This window comes from Anolis carolinensis, chromosome 1 (genome assembly GCF_035594765.1).
Source record: "Anolis carolinensis isolate JA03-04 chromosome 1, rAnoCar3.1.pri, whole genome shotgun sequence".
Taxonomy (NCBI): Eukaryota; Metazoa; Chordata; class Lepidosauria; order Squamata; family Dactyloidae; genus Anolis; species Anolis carolinensis.
Window position 1 is genome coordinate 73,032,122 of NC_085841.1, and position 21,718 is coordinate 73,053,839.

Consider the following 21,718-nt stretch of genomic DNA (forward strand, 5'->3'; position numbering starts at 1 on the left):
AGGAGTTGAAGTCCAAAACACGGGAGGGCCGAGGTTTGCCTATGCCTGGTCTGGGTGCATGGGTGGTGCAAGGATTGCCACAGGCAAAAAGCTCTGGGGAGGTTGGGTAGTTGTACATTCTCTGGGCTGTGTGGCCATGTTCCTGAAGCATTCTCTCCTGACGTTTCACCCACATCTATGGCAGGCATCCTCAGAGGTTGTTTTTCCATGAAGGAAGCCATCCCAATGCAGCCATGTGTGGCCTGAAAGGGGCCGAGACAGTGTCCCTCAGTAAGGGGAAGAGGAAGCGAGAGGGAAAGAGGGCCTGTGCTCACCTGGCTCCTGCCGAGAGCCTGCGCGGCGCTGCCTCCGGGGCTCATGGCCGGGTGACCCCGCTGTGGTGCAGCCGCGGGGGCCCAGGCCGGGCTGGCGTTGGCGCTGCTGGCCCCGAAGGGGCCGCCCCCGTCCTTGGAGGAGGAGGCGGCGGCGGCAGAGGAGGCGGCTGAGGCGGCGGAGGAAGCGGCTTGGGCCTGTTGGGCCGCAGGGGCCACCGCCGCGCCGGGGTGCCCGTACTCGGGGTAGCCGCTGCTTCCATAGCTCCGCATCATGGGGCTGGGCGAAGTCAGCAGCTGGTTCAAGGTCGGCGTTGCTCCCGAGGGGTGCTGCTGAGCAGGGCCCGGGAAGCGCTGGAAGCCCTTGCCTCCGCCTCCTGGGCCCAGCATTATGCTCTGAGGGGGGAGCTGCCTGGGGGAGCCCAGCACCCCGAAGGCCGAAGACGGGGCCCCATATCCTCCTCCTCCTCCGCTGCTAGCGCTGCTGCTGATTCCTCCTCCTCCGCCGCCGCCGCCTCCTCCTCCTCCAGGCCGCCCGTAGGCGTAGTGGTTGTAGTGTCCGTGGGCGAAGGAGTCGTGCGAATGGGGCGCGGGCTCCATGTTCAGTGGGGCCCCTGACGCCGCCGCTGCTGCCGCTGAAGCCGTTGTTCCCGCCGCGGGGAGCATTAGCCCCATCCCGGGGCTTTGTTGTCCGCCATGTTGATCAAAGCAAGGCCCGGCCCGGCTGGCTGAGGAGGAGGAGGAGGAAGAGGAGGCGCTGTTGCCGTTGTTGTTGTTGCTGCTCCCGCTGTAATAGCTATTAAACTCCGAGGCGGCGGAGGGGTTGCTGCTGCTACTACTGCTTCCTCCGCTGCTTCTTCCTCCTCCTCCGCCCAAAGGTCCTCCGAGACGCTGCTCGCCCATTTTGTCCGCCTCTTCCTCCCCTCCTCCGCCTTTCTTCGCCCGGCTCTGTGGCCCCAACACGCCGCCTTCGTGGCCTCCTCCATGTTGTTGCTGCTGAGGCGGCTCCATATCTGCGCTGCTGCTGCTGCCGTTGCTGTTGTGACTCTGCTGAGGTGATTGTGGTGGTGGTTGCTGCAGCTGCTGCTGCTGGAAAGGGCTCCTGTGCAGGGCCTGGCGGAGCTGGAAAGGCAGCGAGGCCGCGTTGTGGTGCTCCCCCGCGACGCCTTTCAGCTTGTGGTTGGGCGCCAGGCCGGCCTCCATGGCGGCGAACTCTTTGAGAAGCGCCTCGGAGGAGGAGGACGAGGACGAGCTGCCGAGACTGCTTGCGTTGTTGTTGCTGTTCGAAGGAGAAGTTGCATTATTGGCCGCGTTCAGCTCATGATGGTGGAGGCGGCGGTGGTGATGGTGCTGGTGGAGGAGGTGGTGATTGTGGTGGTGGTGCAGCTCCACGTTGTTCAAGCCTCCTCCGCCGCCGCTGCTGTTGTTGTTGCTCTTCGTCCCATCTGCGCCCAAAGAGTCCTGGCTTAAGCTGCTGTTGCTGCTGCTTCCCGGCAAAGTGGGGCTCTTGCCTGGGTTGTTCTCCCTCGCCGCCACTTGCGCGGCCATCATCCAGGCAACATGGCTCCAAGGGGGGAACAAACAAATAAGGATTTAAAAAGAAAAGGGGGGAAAACAACCCCAATTGGAGGGACGCCGGGTTGTTTGTTAACCCACCCACCAACAAAATATATATATTGGTTATTCCATGCAAAAAAACCAGACCGAAACTCCCCTCCCTTTCTTTGCTGAGTCCTTGCTCAATTTAAGGACGCCTCACGGTCGCTGCCTGCTGTTGTTGTTCCTGCAGTGATGGGGTTGTTTCATGATGGAAGTTGGGTTTTTTTTGGGAGGGGTTTTCAGGGGAGGGGGGTTCTTGGTGAGGTCTCAATAAAACTTTTTCGTTCTTTCTCTCCTTTCCTTTCTCCCTCTCTCCCCCACCCCCTCTTGAACCCGGATATGGGTAAATAAATACACGTCTGGCTGAGCCGATCTGGCCCAGCATGCATGGCAAGAGAGAGAGAGAGAGAGCTCCAACCACTACGATCCACTTCTGCCGGGAGACTGGGCCGCATGGAAAACGCGGAGTGGATTCCGATCCCGGATTCCTCTGCGGAAGAGGAGGAGGAGGAAGGGAAAGCCTGCCTGGCCTCAGCGCTGCGCTCGGCAGAAATGAGGAAATCACAATGTTTTGTCGAAGGCTTTCATGGCCAGAATCACAGGGTGATTGTGAGTTTTCCGAGCTGTATGGCCATGTTCCAGAAGCATTCTCTCCTGACGTTTCACCCACATCTATTTATTTACTTACTTACAGTATTTATATTCCGCCCTTCTCACCCCGAAAGAGACTCAGGGCGGATCTATGGCAGGCATCCTCAGAGGTTGTGAGGTATATTGGAAAAACTAAGCAAGGAAGGTTTATATACAGTAGAGTTTCACTTATCCAACGTTGGATAAGTGAAAATGTTGGATAATAAGGAGGGATTAAGGAAAAGCCTACTAAACGTCAAATTACATTATGATTTTACAAATTAAGCACCAAAAACATGTTTTACAACAAAGCGACAGAAAAAGCCATTCAATACACGGTAACGTTATGTAGTAATTATTTACGAACTTAGCACCAAAACATCGCAATATATTTAAAGCATTGACTACAAAAACACTGGCTACTAACAAATTGACTACAAATAAGGATAGAATTGCATAAAATGAACTTACAGTAACAACATTGTTGGTAGTTAAATCCATAAAAAGTTCAGTCCTTGCTGCCTAGAGAAAGAGCTGTGGATCTGGGCAGGAGGCAGACTGCATTGGATAATCCAGAATGTTGGATAAGTGAGACTACTGTATCTGTGCAAGGTCCAGGGTGGGTGAAAGAACGCTTGTCTTTTTGGAGGCAGGGAAATAACAGCCTTCATTACTTTTTTGTATTGTGCTGTCAAAGGCTTTCATTGCAGACGGCCAATTCTCTCACACCAGAAGCGACTTGCAGTTTCTCACACCAGAATCACTGGGCTGCTGTGAGTTTTCCGGGCTGTATGGCCATGTCCCAGAAGCATTCTCTCCTGACTTTTTGTCCACATCTATGCCAGGCATCCTCAGAGGTTGTGAGGTCTGTTGGGAACTAGTCAAGAGGGGGTTTATATATCTGTGGAATAATGTCCAGGGTGGGAGAAAGAATTGTAGTCTGCCTGAAGCAAGTGTGAATGTTGCAATTGGTCAGCTTGATTAGCACTGAATATCAGTGAAGAGACAGAGAAGCCATTGAAATCCACAAGCACGTAGACAATTTCAACAGAAAGGAGGAAACAATGAAAATGAACAAAATCTGGCTACTAGTATTAAAAGACTCTAAAGTCAGGACAGTAAATAAAGAACAACATTCAGAAAATGGGAATTCCAGACAAGAAACAATCAGGGCCAACTAATACCTCCCAACAAAGAATTATCTCAGGCAAGAAGCAGCCAGGCTTTGAATCTGCAAGACTATTCAATGCTGATCAAGCTGGCATACAAGAGTTCTTTCTCCCACTCTGAACATTCCACAGATATATAAACCCCACTTGCCTAGTTTCCAACTGCTCACAACCTCTGAGGATGCCTGCCATAGATGCAAGCAAAACTTCAGGAGATAATGCTTCTGGAACATGCCCATACAGCCATGACCCTTTCTTTTTATTCCTCCTCAATATTACACCTCAACCTGTGTGACTGAGGCTCATTGTTGCCTTCATTTCAACCATTGAGCTCCTTCTTACTTCCAAAGCACCAATACGCTCAATTGACCTCTCAGCACTAGTTTTTGGAATGGCCTGAAAAGGTCCTCTGCATCAATCACATCATCACATTTTTTAAAAACCACACTTCGAAGCCATGTAGGTGGGCATAATGAGAATAATATCTATTCTCATTATGTGCAGGGTACAACACATAGATTTAAACGCATAGATTTAAAAAACCAGCAAAACACATACATAGGATTATAAAACTCATAAACAAAATATGACACTGCCCAACACACATTTTTGGTGCTTCAAATGTTAAGTCCTGTTTTTGTATGTATTTCACCTCCTAGTTCCAGAAATGGCACCCGTTTTCCCCTATCAGCTTTAGTTTTTGAGATACAGAACATATGCCATCAACCAGTTGCCATCTGCTCGCCCATAAAATATCAAGATATTTTAATATGGTGTTTAAATTAATATCTTTTAAACACAAAGAAAACATAATAAACATTAAAAGAAAAGTGTGCTATATAAGAATCTATGTACTTCATACCAAAAGCACAGATTTATGATACAAACTTTCCACACATGCCTAAGAAACTAGAGCTGATGCAGTCTACCCAATGCAATTTTCTGAATCTGTCCCAAATAAACCCAGGAACAGGCCTAAAAATCAAAATGCTAAGAAAAAATGTGTTTGGAAGACAGATGAATAACGTATTATCGTCATCATCATCATCATCATCATTATCTCACTTTCCTCTCTTAAACAAGATCCAAAGCAGCATAAAACCTTTCAAAACTGTTAATATAATTCAAACACTATACAACACCCCTAGCTCATTTGTCAAAACTTTCTTCCTTAGGTCACAAATGGGACACCTCGTGGGCCTAAATAGGGGGTGTGCTTTCTTATTTCATCAGAAAACAGTCCTAGCTTCTCCCCATAAGACATTTAGGTTTCCCTTGCTAGATCAAGGTGAACATCTATATTGACTGAATAACTATCCCAACAAGACAGGAAAGAAGGACAGAACGAATGGTTAAACCTAGTATGATCAATGATTTAAATTTTCATTTTGTTACTTTATTTTAATGGTTCATGTTATTAGGGCTCATGGAATTGTTACAATCTAGTTCAGGCATGGGCAAACTTTGGCTCTCCAGGTGTTTTGGACTTCAACTCCCACAATTCCTGGCCCCAAGTCCCATCCTTTTCCCCCTCAGCCGCTTAAGCTGGATTGCCAAAGTTTGCCCATGCCTGAAATCCCTTCAAACAGTAAACCATTTATCAGCCCCAATAATTACAACTGATATAACTGAATTCTTCCAGTGATCTCTGGTCAAGACTGCAGCCTGAGGCTATTCTGGGGGTTTGACATCTTGAACTTTGTGGAACTTAATTCTGGATCAACCTAGGTAGTATTGTCTCATAAGGCCTTAATCAATTATATTAGAATGCATAAAGAGGCCTTATACTGTATCAGACACTTGGGCAATGTAACCTAATAGCCCCAACACTGACCAGCAGCAATGCTCTAAGTTCTTTCTGACCTCTGTCTAGAAATGTTACAGATTGAACTCTAAATCTTTTGCACATGAACCACATACTCCACCACTAATCTTAGTAGGTGTAAGTTCTGTTAAAATGATTGAATCAGTACTAAAATGTTTATTTGGACATCTAACAGACTATTCCATCAAATTGTTTCACCAAAGTAGCACACCATGCACTAACGACACAAATGGAATTCGCACAGAACCAGACTTGTAAAATGTACTATTTGGTGAAGATAAACTACCCAAGCAATCAAATATCAACTATGCTGATGTACTCAAAGGTTTAGTCTATTAATTAACTGATACATTGATTTAAAACCAAGACAGATAGCTATTTGACTAAAAAGCTCTTGTTAACTGGCATTCCTTGAAAACTGTTCATCTGGAACTTTACTCTCTCAAAAATATTAGACTGCCCATTTTATGTTAGCAACATTGCACAATTGTTTTAAAGAGTATGGGAAGATCTATTTAAATAACTGGAGTGTAATAATCTTTGCTATTTTCCCACATGCAAATATTTTTATATAAGTTGTGTATATGCGTGTAAGAAGAGAGACTAAGAATACAGTACAACCCCCATATATGTGGGACAAGTATCTGCTGTTTCATTTGTCCATATTTAGCAAAATACATATGTCCTTTCTAGGCATTTTCTAGGTCCTCCAGCATAGTATTGTGGTTGGGTTTTAAATGCTATTTATTATGTCTGTATGTGTGCACTTGTTGGCTTTGAATATTTGCCTTTTATGTTGTCAGCCATTCCAAGTCCCGTATTGGGAGATAGGGCGGGATATAAATCAAGTTTTATTATTATTATTATTATTATTATTATTATTATTATTATTATTATTATTATATTCTTGGAGATTTGCTATCTTCCACTGTTTCATGTATCCAGATGAAGCCCAGGAGTATATTCATTATGGATACAGGGATCATACTAATACCACGATCTATTAAATAATCTAGGAAGTAAAATAATCCAACACAATATTTACAGTACATTCAAGTATATGTTAGACGTTGGCAAATGATACTTTTACCGTAAATAATGCCTTTTTCAAGCGATACTCTCTTTCTGTTCTAGCATCAATACACTCTTGCCAAATGATAAATACTACATCTTTTTGCTCCTCGTGTCGTTTTCAGAGGTGTGATTTGTTAAATTGTGGCCTGCAGCCTGTTGCAGCAACATTTCTGCCTTCTCTTACTCTGTCCAGCTGTCTCAAAGTCCTAATAATCATTTGCGTTAATGATGCTCTTAATACAATTGTTACATATGGAGTTGCATTCAACATGTTTCGTTCATTTGTATGCAGAGCTAGGATTTCCTAAAGAGATTAAAACATTTTCACCACTATCGTTATGTCCCTAAACAATGAAACTACATCTGCTGTATGTAAAACATAGCGGACAATCCAAAGAACGATTACTTCCAATTTCGTGAAATTATTAGTCATAGAAATGACTTGCATTTGTATAATAGCAAGCAGCCATTATTGGCATTAAGAAATTAAGATCTGTTTTAATGCAATTAATACATACTGTGCAGAGTTATCTTGAAAGTGCCATATCCTAATCCATGAACTAAGCTAAAGAGAAGGATGCCATAAACCTAAAAGCAAACAACCGATCATACAATCTTTTAAAATGAAAATGTCTGTTCAATCATAATACATTGCCACTATCATAAAACATTTTTTCTCAAAATAAATGTTTTGACACAAAAACACACACACATACATACATGTATGTATGTATGTATGTATGTGTATATATCCTATCAATTAGAACATTAGGGCATATTCAGATTGTGTGCTGATTATGTTCCGGTTCTTTCTGATTTTGTTTTGTATACACTTTGTTTATCCCAAAATATTTTCTGTCAGCTCCAGTACAATCAGGTGTATCATCTTCCCAGGTGTAAAACTGGAATAAATTTTTCACTCATTCTGAATGTGCCCTAGATTGTGCCCAATATTAATTTATTGAACATTTTTAAAAATCAATCCAAAGTATGTAATTGGGATACAGTTCTCCAGCAATTAACTATTGTGTCTGCAATCCTACATGCACTTGGAATCACTTATGTCTGAGTCAATGCCTCTTCCTGTATAATCCTTCTCTTATACTCAGGTTCACTGAGGGACATTTACACCCATCATCCCCTAGACTGTGGAACGACCTGCTGGAAAAGAATCGACACCTAAATATAGTATTAATCTTAAACAGCACTAAATATCAATAATTTCCAGCAGGCCTATCTGGATGATTTTTAAAATTACAACAACAACAACAACAACAACAACAACAACAACAACAACAACAACAACAACACTTTATTTATAGACTGTCCTCTCTCCCCGAAGGGAGTGGTTTACATATAAAAAGGCAAGCATTCAATGCCATAGTTATTAAAAACAACAAATCAAAACAATGCAGGATAACATCAGTAGACTCAATTCAAAAAAGAAAAATACTAATATTTAAATAAAACAATTACACATAGAGACACATAATTACAAACTTTTAAGTTATAAACTTTAATATGTAATGGTCTTATATATTCTTAAAACTGATATTATATGTTTGAATTGGTTTATGTGGTTTTCATTGATGATAAAAGTTTGTAACTGCTGTTATTTTAAATTGTTGTTTTCCCCACCTTGATCCATGAGAAGAAGCAGGTAACAATTTTTTTGTTGTTTGTTTGTTGTTGTTGTTGTTGTTGTTCCTCAGTAGGAGTGCACTGTATGCTGAATTTAAATAAATGCAATTTACAATCATTAAATCCACTCCATTGCTTTCAGTGCTTCCCTCTTGCTGGACTGTGCTTTTTCAGATGTCTTTGAGTTCTTTACATGTAAATAATTATTGTATTTCAATCACATTTTATATTTCACCAAAAGACAAAACTGCTGTGTTAATATAAACTGATTGAAGGAAGTGATCGGTAAGTAATTCTATTAGGAAAATCAGGTGCGTACCCAAGGGTTATTATAATCTGTAACAACAAATTGCAATTCCATGCAAACTCTTAGAAAGAGTGTATATATCATCTTTGTAGAAGAAAGAATAACAGAACAGTAAGATGAATTCATGCCAAGCCATCCATCAGCTTTTGCCAAGAGAATACTACGTCTTTGTTATTGAGCCTTTTTGACATTTTCTCCTAGATTTTCTTCTTTTCTATATTCAAACAGTCACTAATTATACACATTAAACCTTGTAAGTTGATTTTTGAACTCTTTCATATGCAAATAGAGAGAAAGATGTCTACTTGTATATATTTATGAACATGTATATTCTAAAATAATGTCTAAACTCAATTACATATTTATTCTCTCAGATATTTACACTTAAGCTGGAATGTGTAATTTAAAAATTCTGATAAGACACATTGACCATAACTCATGGCAATATTGCATTATCGTCTCATTTGCTTTGCGGCTGGTTCTGTATAGGATTATAAAAACCAGATTACTCATACAATGTTTGTACACATGATTTAAAAACTCATAATAGGAGACATTTGAAATCAAAGGTTATTTGATGATTTTCTTCCTGACTGGATCCCTACCACAAATAAATCAGCCTAATATAAAATACAACACATGTAATTCCCCATCACCCATGGCAAACGCCACACCCTAAAACAGAAGGCATTACAATCTGTACAAGTTGCAGTTCAAAACAAGCCATTATAAATGAATGTTCTTTCAGACTACAATTCATACTGATTTTATATAAAAAATATTAACTCAAGACTATGAGGAAAAGCATATGGTCGCAAGTTCTTCTTTCTATACCAAAGAATAATATATCACAACTTTAAGTGCCATGTGAAGTTCATAGTGATGTGCCCGTTATTCAATCAACACTTTACCATTTCAAGTTTGGTTCTGAAATTTGTTATTTTTCCAACATTAAAAAATCCAATAGTTTTCCAGCATACACTTGAACATACACTTTCTTTCAATTGTTATATTTCATATGTATTTCTTATGTTTTCAGTAGATTCACTTACATCAGTTATCAGTTATTGTGTCAGAAGTGACTTGAGATTATACTGCAAGTTGCTTCTCGTGTGAGAGACATTGCCCAGGGAATGCCCGGATGTGTTAGCTGGGAGGCTTCTATTATGTCCCCATAAGCTAGAGCTGACAGACAGGAGCTCCCTCCGTCTCGCAGATTCGAACCAGCAACTTTCAGGTCAGCAGTTCAGCCGGCACAAGAGTTTTACCCATTGCACCACCGCGGCTCCGAGTTTGTGTAACATATATTATTAAATAGATAACCATAATGCAGGAAAGCCACTTGCTTCATAATACCTAATCTTTTTAGGATTTGGAAAAAGGAATGCTCTTTGTGTGTGAAGAAAAACATAGAAATCTTTTTGAGTTAATATTTTAATGAATTAATATAAATAACATCCATAGAAAATAAAGGATATAGTATTTTGTAATATACTCTTCCTCATCCATGAAAAGAGAGCAAAAATATACCCACTCTTATATTCACATGACAAAAAAGGTATATTAGGTTTAATGTGTTGTCAATTTTAGATTTAATGTGTTGTTGATATATTAGGTTTTTTACCAGTTGAATTGTCAGATATCCCCAGTAAGGAAGCCACTGTTTGAGAATCAGAAAGCATGTCCTTCTAATACTGACAAGAGCCCCATATTGTAAGAATTTTCCCTATTTGAAAGTTAAAATGCTTTTCCTTTTATATAGATGGAATATAATACCTCACATCCCATATTTTGGGTGTGAACCCTATATAATGACATACATTCGAATTTTCAATATGTTACATGTACAGAGGAATACGTGATTAAATAACTGAAATCAATATTTTTGTCCTGTATGTCATGAGTTTCAACATTTCTTTATTGTCTTTCTGAAAACCTAGCAACACTATACACCACAGGTAGGAGCTGTGTGCCTCTCCATAGTAAATAGTGATGAAAGCTGCAGTTCAACAATTTCTGAAAGGCCACATGAGTCACACCTCTGCTTTAGACAAGAAAACAAGGAGAAGTAAAGCCATTTCTGTACATTGTTGACACCTCTAATGTGGACACACTACATGTAAGTTCATGTGTCTAATCATGGCTGAAAAACCTAGGTTGATTAAAATAATAAAGCAATTCTCAGAATGTTGTTATGTTATGAGTGACATTAAAAATAATTGTGCTTCAACACTGATAGATTCACAAATGTGATATAATGGAAGGGATTTCTTTTCTCTCAAATAATAGTGGTAGCTATTTAACACTTTGAAGTTTCCATATTAAAAGAAATTATCATCTTCTTGCATTACCTTTTTGCTGAGGTGGAACATTGTTTATTAAATTAGTTACATGATTAATAAATGTTGAAAAGTCAGATAATTCCTCAACTGGCTCTAAAGTAATGGCAACAATTGCTTCATTTCTTGATTTGCTTGGAGAACATATCTCACGTTCTATCATTCTCTTTCAAGTTTTAAACATGCTTTAGGAGCCATTTCAGTATAAAGCAAATTCATGTGTTCTGCTCAAATCACATGGTGGGCACAGCATGAGCACGATTTTGAGCCCTGATTGGCAACAAATGGGGTCATCAGACATATAAGATTGGTATGTTTTGATCATAGGTTCCTTGTTAAATTTAATTGGAATCTATTTTCAATATCATGAGATGAACTCGGGAATATTTGAAGTACTACATCTTTAGCATGTGGAAAGTATTGTTACAGCCAAAGGTGCAATAAAGAGAAATAAAGAGGCAAGAGGTAATATCCAGATTTAAAACAACATTTTTAATTTTACAAAGCAGAATCAGCTTAGTCAAAGATTCTGCTTATTAACTCATTAACATCCTCCTTGCAGCATGGGCCTCTAACAGGATGAGGGAAATAACCTTTTGCAAGGGGAACGTGCCTGACAGAAAGTCAGTTTATCTAGTTCAGGGATGGGAAGCATATAGCCCTCCAGATGTTGCTGGACTGCATATCCTAGCAACCATGGGCAGCATAACAGACAGAGAGAGAAGCTGGGAATGGTAGTTGAACAATATTTGGGGAAATCACACACTCTTAATCTAGTCTTTCTATTAGTCATGGCCTTCCCATTAATCCACTCATTTATTATCTTTTCAAATAATCTTACTTTTCCATTAAGATGGGGAAAAAGATATTTAACATAATAAACCTTAAAAACAAAATAAAAACTTGTCAAGGAGAGTATGGTCACTAGAAGTGCTCCAGAATCTATAGCTTTCCTGATGTTGATGGACTTCAGGGATGGTACCTGGGTGGTCTGGCAAGAACAAGAACAAGGCCACAGAAATGTCTCCCACAAGCTGCCTGCTCAATCCCACTCCCAGTCGCTGGGCCGCTCTACACATGCCTAAAAACCCTGGAGAAACCAAGATAAAAGGGGAGTGAGGTGGCTAAATGATGTTTCAGGCTGAAAAGCACATGTTTAAAACAAATGATCGGATGGTCAAAAAATGGACCCATGGACACACAGGTGGCTCAATCTAAGTAGATTTGGAAAGCAATTAGAACTCTCTACAACCATTCCTTCGTTTTGATCTTTATAATTGTTTTAATTATATGATTTTAAAGTAATTGTTGTTTTTCTATATTATGTATGTTTGGCATTGATTTGTGCCTGTTGTGAGCCACCCTGAGTCCCCTTCAGGGTGAGAAGGGTGGGACATAAATGAAGTAAATAGTATTAAACAGAGCTTGAATTTATAGTTGGGTGAGGAGAGAGAACATGAAATCTGCTTGTATGTACATTTAAATCTCTGCATGAGCGCATACTAGGAATGTACACAATGCCCAAAAATTGAACCATTCAATTTTCTGGTAAATACCCGAAATCAGGAGGGGGGGGAGTGTCCGTTTTTGTTCCGGTAAGATTTGGTCCATTGGCACCAAGGGGGAAAATTTAGAGGCTTGTTTCTTGATCATTTCACGGCCTATCAGGATGACACTTGCCTCACTTGTAGGCCACATTTACAACTGCAAGTCTGCCAAGTTTCAGGATGTTTAATCAATCTACTGATTTTCAGTAAATTTTTAAACTTTTTACTATAACATTTAAAAACAACAAGAATATTGAAGTCCCAACCAGAATAGGGTAGGAGAATGGACACAGTCAACCAGGCCTTTAACTGATTTTTAACTGCTAGTGTGATGCCTAGGGCACCTTTGGCCCCTGACCCTGTGGCCATTACTGTCCAGGACAAAGAAGACTTTGGTTTTCTCCCATGTCAGCAAGATTCAACTCCTTCCCAGATGCCTTCTGTTGACATCTCCGAGCCAGAGCCAATTAAGGATGCCCTTGAAACAGTGCCGGCTCTCCCAGATTCTCCTGAAGGTTTAGTGTTTGATCGCAGGGCTTTTTTGAAAACAGAGAGATCGCAAAGACAAAGCTTGCGGAGAAGCGCCGGATTAGTGGAGTGTGGTGACTATGGCTAAGCCCTGTTCTCTTGGGAAGAATTTGGGAGTTAGACACCTGCGCGGTGACTGTGACAAGCTCAGTTCTCTTGGGAAGTTTTAGGGAGGCAGGCACCTGGTTTGGGGGAGCTTATGAACTTCAATAAAAGTATTGCGCTGGGAACTTTCCTTCGCGGTGTCAACTTTACTTCTTACTGAGAAGCATCATCGTCTCTAGCTCTTGAAATCCAAGTGGCCTGAAGGTGCGCTTACTCTTGAGTAGACCGGGTGCCAGTCTACCTCCTTGCCCAAGTTTGGACTGCATTTTAGCTCCTGCATATCCAGTTCCTGCCTTACCCTGAAATCCTGCTTTTGGACATTTACTCCAGAGAACTCTTCTTTGCCTCTTGGTTCCTTTTCCCCACTCAGTACTCAAGCCGAGTTTGAGTGTGTTTCGGTTTCTGAACTTTGGACTCTAATATTGGACATAAGACTTTCACTTATTGGACTAATTTTGATCTTTCCTGAAAGGTCAATCGCTTATTCAACTTTGCTGCTTAATTCCTTTTGGAACTTTATTTGCCTTAATAAAGATATTATATTGTTATTGGCCTCTGTGTTGGTTTTTGGTGCTCTCGCTGCCTAGGGGTGTAACAGCTAGATTAGCAGAAGCTGGAGCTAACAGCGGGAGCTCATCCCATTCCCCAGATTCAAACTGCTAACATTTTGGTCAGCAAGCTCAGCAGCTCAGCAGTTTAATCCGCTGTGCCACTGGGGGCTCTATTCAAGGCAGTGTACAATATTAATAATAAACATAGTTAAAATTAAAAGCAGTTAAACTGTCAAAATCATAGAATGAGAATACACCAAACAACAAATCCCAGGAATCTATGCAATACAGCCATGGCAGTTAAAGTGAAATCAAAGTATTGTAGCTGTGCTTTCTGAAAGGGCCTCTATGCTGCAGCATCAGCTATTTTCTCTGCTCTTACTTTCCTCATTCTCTCTTCTTCCTTTTTCCTTCTTCCATGGCAGGGAAGATGAAGACATAATTAGGCGTGGGTAGAGTGCCTGTTTGTACATGTGTTTAAGGGTGTGACAGAATTTGGGGGTGCAGGACCAGTGCTGCTTCTTTTTCCTGGGCTGCCAGCCTATGAGCTCTGGCACTGATGGACTGCCAGCTCCTATCCATTCACCTTTGGCTATCAATACTATGGGGAGTAGAACAGTAACCAGTCTTCTCCTATTCTTCCATATGGGATTCAGGCAAATCCAAGTGTTGGTTCTATTTTCCCATTTCTCCAAAACCTTGCAGGAATTGTTACCAGAAATCTCCCCTCACCAAAATGTATTTCTTCTTATATTACCAAATAGCTAAATGTTTTTCCTGTTGAGTTGTGACTCTCTGATACTGGAGTTGTGATCTATCTACACCACACAATCTTAGCAGTTTAATACTAGGTTTGCAAATGATCTCATTCTGTGGAGTTCTGAAATTTATAGTTTGGTAAGGAACCTAGACCTTCCTGCACTACTCTCTTATTCTTCTGTAGCAAGAGAATTCCATCACAATATTCTAGATTATAGAGCCACTAGGAAGGATCAGCTAAATTTGTGTCGTAGATATACTTCTGACTTGTGTGAGGATATATGTACTTCTGACATGTGGAAAAATGTGTACATACAACTGTGCACATGAAGATGTTTCCACTGAGGACATTGTATCATAGATGCATATCCATCTACATGGGCCGAATAGACTAATGACACACAAGGTCCATTTACCGAAATGCAGGTGAAGGCTGCTTAATGTGGCTTTGTCTCGCATTTTTAAAAGTTGTGGGAACAGGGTAAACAATTCTGCAGCTGATTACACAACCGTCTCGCTTTTTCTGGGCTTGGGGAGCCCAGGGAGAGGGGATGATACATAACTTGTATCTGTCGTTCTGGCACAAAAGTGGCTGTACTCATTGGCTGGCACCTGGAGTAACACTAGCCAGAGCAACAATGTGATCAAAGAAGGGTGGGGGCAAAAAAAGGGGAATGATGCCTCATTTCTCCTGTCCCTTCTTTTGGATTGTTTCACTCTGGATATAATCATTACAGGCATTGAGTAACAAATCCTGCGATTTATGGTCCAGTGCGTACTACAAAGCGCATAACAACGGCTACAAGGAAAGTGTGATGCTCTGGCCCAGCAAACTGGTTCTGGTACTGTTGAGCTATGCAGATGGCATCTGGCCACCGTCTTGGGGGCATACAGTGTGGATGTAATCAAAGCTCTATTCTCCAACAAAATTGTTACTTTGAAAGAAAGAAAAGCTTGGAATCTCTCCTTGTTTCATAAAATTAAAGTCTGAAGCACTCCAGACACCGATATATCAACTCGAAGATAAATATACTAAAGCTTTCATGGGGAGGTGCCACACAGACATTTAAATTGAGTCAGGATGTGGGTTAAAGAGACATGGTTCTTGCAGAACACCTGCACAGGTAGTCAGTTGGAGGCTGGGATGATGGGCCACAGATTTTATTTATTTATTTATTTATTTATTTATTTATTTATTTATTTATTTAATATTCCACTCTTCTCCCCCAAGGGGACCCAGAGTGGTATTACACAATGGCAAAATTAAATGCCCCATATAATACAAAATGTAGTAAAAACCAACATTCATAACCAGATATCTGCTGGTTGTGGATCAATCTGGAAGCAGGAATATTTTTTTTCTTACTTCCTCTGGCAGGATGCCCTGAAGGACAGCAGCTTATTCAATAGGGATCAGTGCTAGAGCAAGGCAGGGAACTTCACAAAGAAATGGAAAGTGAATGTTCTCATTGGAATGCTGTGGTTTTCTCTCCAAGGGAAAGGTGTTTGTTTATCTGCCGGTGAGTCGTGTTTCTGGTTTCTTCTCCCAAATGCTTCCACACTAACCCTGTCCTAGATGCTCTGCACTTTAATCTCGCATTCCAGCTCTGCATTGGCTACACAGTCATTGGCTTCAGCAGATTTTATGGCTTCATGCGGAACTTCCAGGGATATGTTTTAATGTGCCGCCTCTGACTGGATGTGTGCTGTAGCATGCAATGTATGTTTAGTAGACACCCCAAACTTGAGATAGCTTTGAACTGCATTTTAGTTCTACCATGCTATTTTTTTTTGCTATAATAAATAAAATTTACTTCTCAGAAATCAAACATAGCGGCATTTTCCTGTTATATTTTCTTACAGTTCAGAGCAGTTTTTACTAGATCTGTCATTGGGTCTACTTGTATTAGATGACCTTTTTATCTGGGAAAAATCTTGTTTCTTAATGAATCTGAGAGCACTGCAGGAATGAATGTACAAAGCCATTGCGTTTTCTTTATTGCCCACTAAAGAAACATTTATGATTAACCAGGAAATAGAACTAGACCATTCTCTTCAGCTGGAGGCACTGGCCTCAGTAATGTCCTCCCTTCATGTATGGCCCTTTTCAACTAAACTGTTAGAATTGCAATATGAAAATTCAATATCAATGGCACTAACCACTTATGAAAATGAGCAAGATTTCAAGTCATTGCTCAGGTGGGTTTTAGAGAAACTCATATCAGCAAATGTGTTTTTCACATGTACTGGAGGGCATTGTGTAAAATTATCACTTCAAAAGGTCACTTATGTAACAGACTGAGAAAATTATGAATTTCCTAGGATCATGTGCTGGAATATTGTTACTAATAGGGACACCTGGATTTTCAGGCATACCCCAGAAATAGAAATACATTATTGCTATTAAGCAATTAAAATACTGTAAATGGATATTGAGGTCTGAAAGAAAGGTAGAGAAGGGAAGCTTGCCTAAGGTTACTTAGTACGCTTGTAACTCAATATTGAAAATTAGGGATGTCCAACTCATGGCTTATACTGAGAAGCTTCTACACAGGCTGTATAATGCAGTTTGAAACCAGTCAAGGGTGGGGTATCTACAAAACTTACACCTCCCAATGTTCATTGCAGCACACATTAAGAGAGAAATCGTGTATTTTAAAAAGTCACTGAAAGGTCCAGAACAAATCAAAAATCTGCTTCACCTTATCAGAGTATATTCCATGCAGGGCTGGAATCAAGACTGGAAAATGCACTGATGCATTTTAAAAACCCCAAAACCCAGAATTTAAACAAACATCTCTCCAGAGAGGAAATCACTTCATTCCAATGGCAACACCCACTTTCCACCCCTTTGTTTTCATTTTCTGAAACCTGCCTCAATCTAGCACTAATTCCTAACTGCTGTGGCAATGCACATCAATGTATTCCAGTGCATACATTGATACATTTCAGTATAATTATTATACTGTACATCCGTGATTTTCAACCTATTGGTCCCCAGATGTTTTGGCTTTCAACTCCCAGAAATCTTAACAGCTGATAAACTGGTTAGGATTTCTGAGAATTGTAGACCAAAACACCTGGGGACTCACAGGTTGAGAACCACTGTCTTACATCGGAGGTAAATTTCACACAAAAATGGGCATGATCAAAAACAAAGATGGCAAGGACTAATAGAAGCTGAAGAGGTCAAGAGAAGGTGGAGAGACTATACAGGAGACCTGTATAGGAAAGATAATAATTTTGAGGATAGCTTTGATGGTGTGGTGAGTGAATTAGAACCAGGCATCCTGAAGAATGAGGTTGAATGGGCCTCAAGAAGCATTGCTAATAACAAGGCAGCAGGACAATGGGATCCCAATTGAACTTTTTAAAAACTTAAAAGATGATGCTGTCAAGCAGATGCATGCCATATGCCAGCAAATATGGAAAACACATGAATGGCCATCAGATTGAAAAAATAAATTTATATCCCCATACCAAAAAAGGGAAACGCTAAAGAACACTCAATCTTTCTTACAGTGGCACTTATTTCACATGCCAGTAAAGTAATGCTAAAGATCCTTCAAGGTAGACTCCAGCAATACACGGAGCAAGAGTTGCCAGATGTCCAAGCTGGGTTTAGAAAATGCAGAGGAACAAGAGACCAAATTGCCAATATCCGCTGGATAATGGAGGAAGGCAGGGAGTTACAGAAAAAAACAAAAACATCTATTTCTGTTTTATTGACTATTCTAAAGCCTTTGACTGTGTGTATCATAATAAATTGTGGCAAATTCTTGGTCTGTCTCCTGAGGAATCTGTATAATGACTAAGTAGCAACAGTCAGAGCAGACCACGGAACAACAGACTGGTTCAAGATTGGGAAAAGAGCACAGCAGGGCTGTATACTCTCACCTTACCTATTTAATTTGTATGCAGAACACATCATGCAACAATGGGGGGCTTGATGAATCCAAGGCTGGAAAGAAAATTACTGGAAGAAACATTGACAACCTTGGATATGCAGATGATACCACTTTGATGGCCGAAAGTGAGGAGGAGCTGAGGAGTCTTATAACCAAGGTAAAAGAAGAAAGTGCAAAAGCTGGGTTGCAGTTAAACATCAAGAAAACTAAGATTATGACAACCAGACTGATTGATAACTGGCAAATAGAGGGAGAAAACATGGAGGCAGTGACAGACTTTGTAATTATAGGCATGAAGATCACTGCAGATGCAGACTGCAACCTGGAAATTAGAAGATGTTTACTTATTGGGAGGAGAGCATTACCAACTTCGATAAAATAATGAAGAGTAGAGACATCAAACTGGCAATGAAAGTCCGCATAGTTAAAGCAATGGCATTCCACATAGAAACCTATGGATGTGAGAGCTGGACCATAAGGAAGGCTGAGCGAAGGAAGATAGACACTTTTGAACTGTGGTGCTGGAGGAAAAGTCTGAGAGTGCCTTGGACCACAAGAAGATCCAACCAGTCCATACTCCAGGAAATAATGCCCGGCTGCTCACTGGAGAGAAGGATATTAGAGGCAAAGCTGAAGTACTTTGGCCACATAATGAGAAGACAGGAAAGCTTAGAGAAGAGGATGATGCTGGGGAAAGCAGAAGCAAAAAGGAAGAGGGGCTGACCAAGGGCAAGATGGATGGATGTTATCCTTGAAGTGACTGACTTGACCTTGAAGGAGCTGCGGGTGGTAACGGCCAATAGGGAGCTCTGGCATGGGCTGGTCCATGATGCAGAGCCAGTCCAACAATGAGGCGAATTAAGCGGTCGCTTGGGGCGCAAAACATACGGAGGTGCAGTCAAGACTGCTTTTTCTGTTGATTTCTTGTAAAACATAATGTTTTGATGCTTAATTTGTAAAATCTTAATGTAATTTGATGTTTAATAGGCTTTTCCTTAATCCCTCCTTATTATCCAACATTTTCGCTTATCCAACGCTTTTATTTTTCAGTGATTGGTTTTGGGGGGGGGGGCACCAAAATTCTGTTCACCTACACTTGAAAAATACCTAGGGCCGGCTCTGCCATGAGGTCACAAAGAGTCGGAAGCTACTGAACGAATAAACAACAACATGACCCACTACTTCTTTTTCCTCCTTCCATTGTTATTCATTCATGATTTCAACTCTTTTTTATTTTTAAAGATAAGACACAAGCAATCAGCAGACATCTTCCACTGACTACAGAAAGATATGACAACTTTGGTTTCTTTTTCTGTAGAGAAAATTCTTTCAGATATGACTCATCTTGTTCACACTGGAAGCTACTCCAGTACTTAAACACCAATAAAAGGTCTATAATGAAATGTTTTTAAAGGTCTCACAGATTTATAGAAATTTTAAGTAAGACTAATTTAATACATCAAGTAAGAATACAAGGCTGTGATATGGCTCATAATTCCTGTACTGTATTGCTATAATAATATGGGAGCCATTGTCAAATGTCTTTCTTTACATATGTGCTCACAAAGGAATCTTGATGGAATATAATATATAATCTTTATTATGTGCTATATCAGTTTGATGCTATAGGTTGAGTATCCCTTATCTAGAAATCCAAAATATTTCAAAATCCAAAATTGTCCACATGGGTGGCTGAAATAGTGATGCCTTTGCTCTCAACACACAGAGACTTTCTTCATGCACAAAGTTATTAAAATATTATGTATAAAATTACCTTTGTGTGGTATGAAGCAAAATGAATTTAATGTTTAGACTTCGGCCCCATCTCCAGGTTATCTCATTATGTATATAACCATACTCAAAATATGAAAGAAAATTCTGAATCCAAAACTCTTCTGATTCTAAGGTTTTTGAGTGAGGAATGATGAAGCTGAATTTTAGCTTTCATCGCTCTGTTCTAAGAAACCCTGGAATTTGTATTTTGATGTGGTACCATGGCACCCGAAGCAGAGGAAGATTATGGATTTAATTGGGTTAATTGTATAGTGTAAACAGGTACTGAGCACAGCATGGGAATTGTAGTTCAGAGCAGTGCAGTAGAGCCCTCTATCAGAGAATACGTATACTGTATATCTAACTACACATATTATGACAATTAAAGTAATATAACGATATAGTGCTGATATATCTTTCAGCAAGTGGCAGCCAGTATCTACCATATCTGAGGGAGAATGAATCCACTTTAGGATATAATTCAAACTTTAAAGGCACTGAACCAATATGAGGATCAGAAATCAGCCACTTGGCTGACTTCTTTAAACATGATAGCCACCATCCACAACATCTGCACAGCCACGTAATGCAGATTGAACTGCATTTAACCGGATTATGAGTCTGCATTGCCATATAATCCAGTGCAATGCAATTAACCTGCCTTCTGAAACTGCATTATAAGGCAGTGTAGATGGGGCCAAAGAAGCAACTGCATCCCAAGAGAATACTAGATGATCTCCAATTATTCTTAGGCTGACGTGAGTAGCAAAACAGCCACATGTTCCACCCTGACTTAGAGAAACAAATGTAGCAATGTAAAATAAATTCCCAAAAGGACTGGAAGGAAAGAGTGGCTGAGTAGGAAGAAAGAATGATGGTGGTGTTTGGGTCATTTGTCCAAATGCGAATATATGTATTTGGGGTCAGTTTTGCATTGCTTTGCAATCTTGTTCTCAACACATCATTATCCTCCTAGGTTAGGCTTTTCTTTGCCTGCTTGTTCCTCTTTTCTCTATTATCCCATCATGTTCTTCTTATCCTTTTGCTTTCTGTTCATGTGTTCACACTTAATCTGCTTCCTCTCCCATCCAGAACTGCCCCCACCCATTTGTATGTTTCAGAAGATTAACTTGTCCCTATTTGTACCATCTATTATGTGTGATCTTTCCAAATGCCATCTTAGTTGACATATCCATTCACCAGTTTTAGGGATGCTATTATGTTCTCCTAAAGCAACCCCACCCCATATTTTTAACATCAATGCTCCATTTAAAATAATGAGACAAAACTAGGCATAAACCCCAGAAAATCATGCAACTGGGTTTCCTCACATAAATACTAACATTTCTATATGCCATGCAGTAAATCTCTTGAAACCCAGGGGAGTTTCAAAAGCATTTTGAGATATGGCATGGTATGGTTGCTGATAAGTCCCTGTGGGCTTATAGAAGCCCCTGAGCATGCCTAGAGTAGAATTGTGTCCAGAATTTGCCGAAAGTACACATTAAATGCCTATTCTGTATTATAGTAAAAAATGTATTTCCTGTTTTAATTTATGGATGAACTTCCAGTTTACAGCAAAAGCAGTGAGTGACTGTCTAGCTTGCTATTTCAATATGGAATGCCAGATTTCATTTTTTAAAAATGTGCAT

General features: G+C 40.5%; 1 protein-coding gene across 8 annotated transcripts in view; it reads right to left on the reverse strand.

Annotated features, from left to right (window-relative positions):
• The window catches only part of arid1b (AT-rich interaction domain 1B), a 473,172-nt gene extending 470,828 nt beyond the window's left edge, over positions 1-2,344 (reverse strand). For 3 of the 8 annotated variants that reach the window (XM_008123592.3, XM_008123599.3, XM_008123573.3), the window contains exon 1: positions 315-2,343. In XM_008123592.3, the coding sequence (XP_008121799.2) occupies positions 315-1,862 (1,548 nt within the window). In that variant the 5' untranslated portion in view covers positions 1,863-2,343. Of the gene's footprint in view, positions 1-314 lie in introns of all 8 variants that reach the window. The other 5 variants (XM_008123580.3, XM_008123587.3, XM_008123613.3 and 2 more) reach the window with 3 other exon arrangements.
• Positions 2,345-21,718: the final 19,374 nt, after the last annotated feature.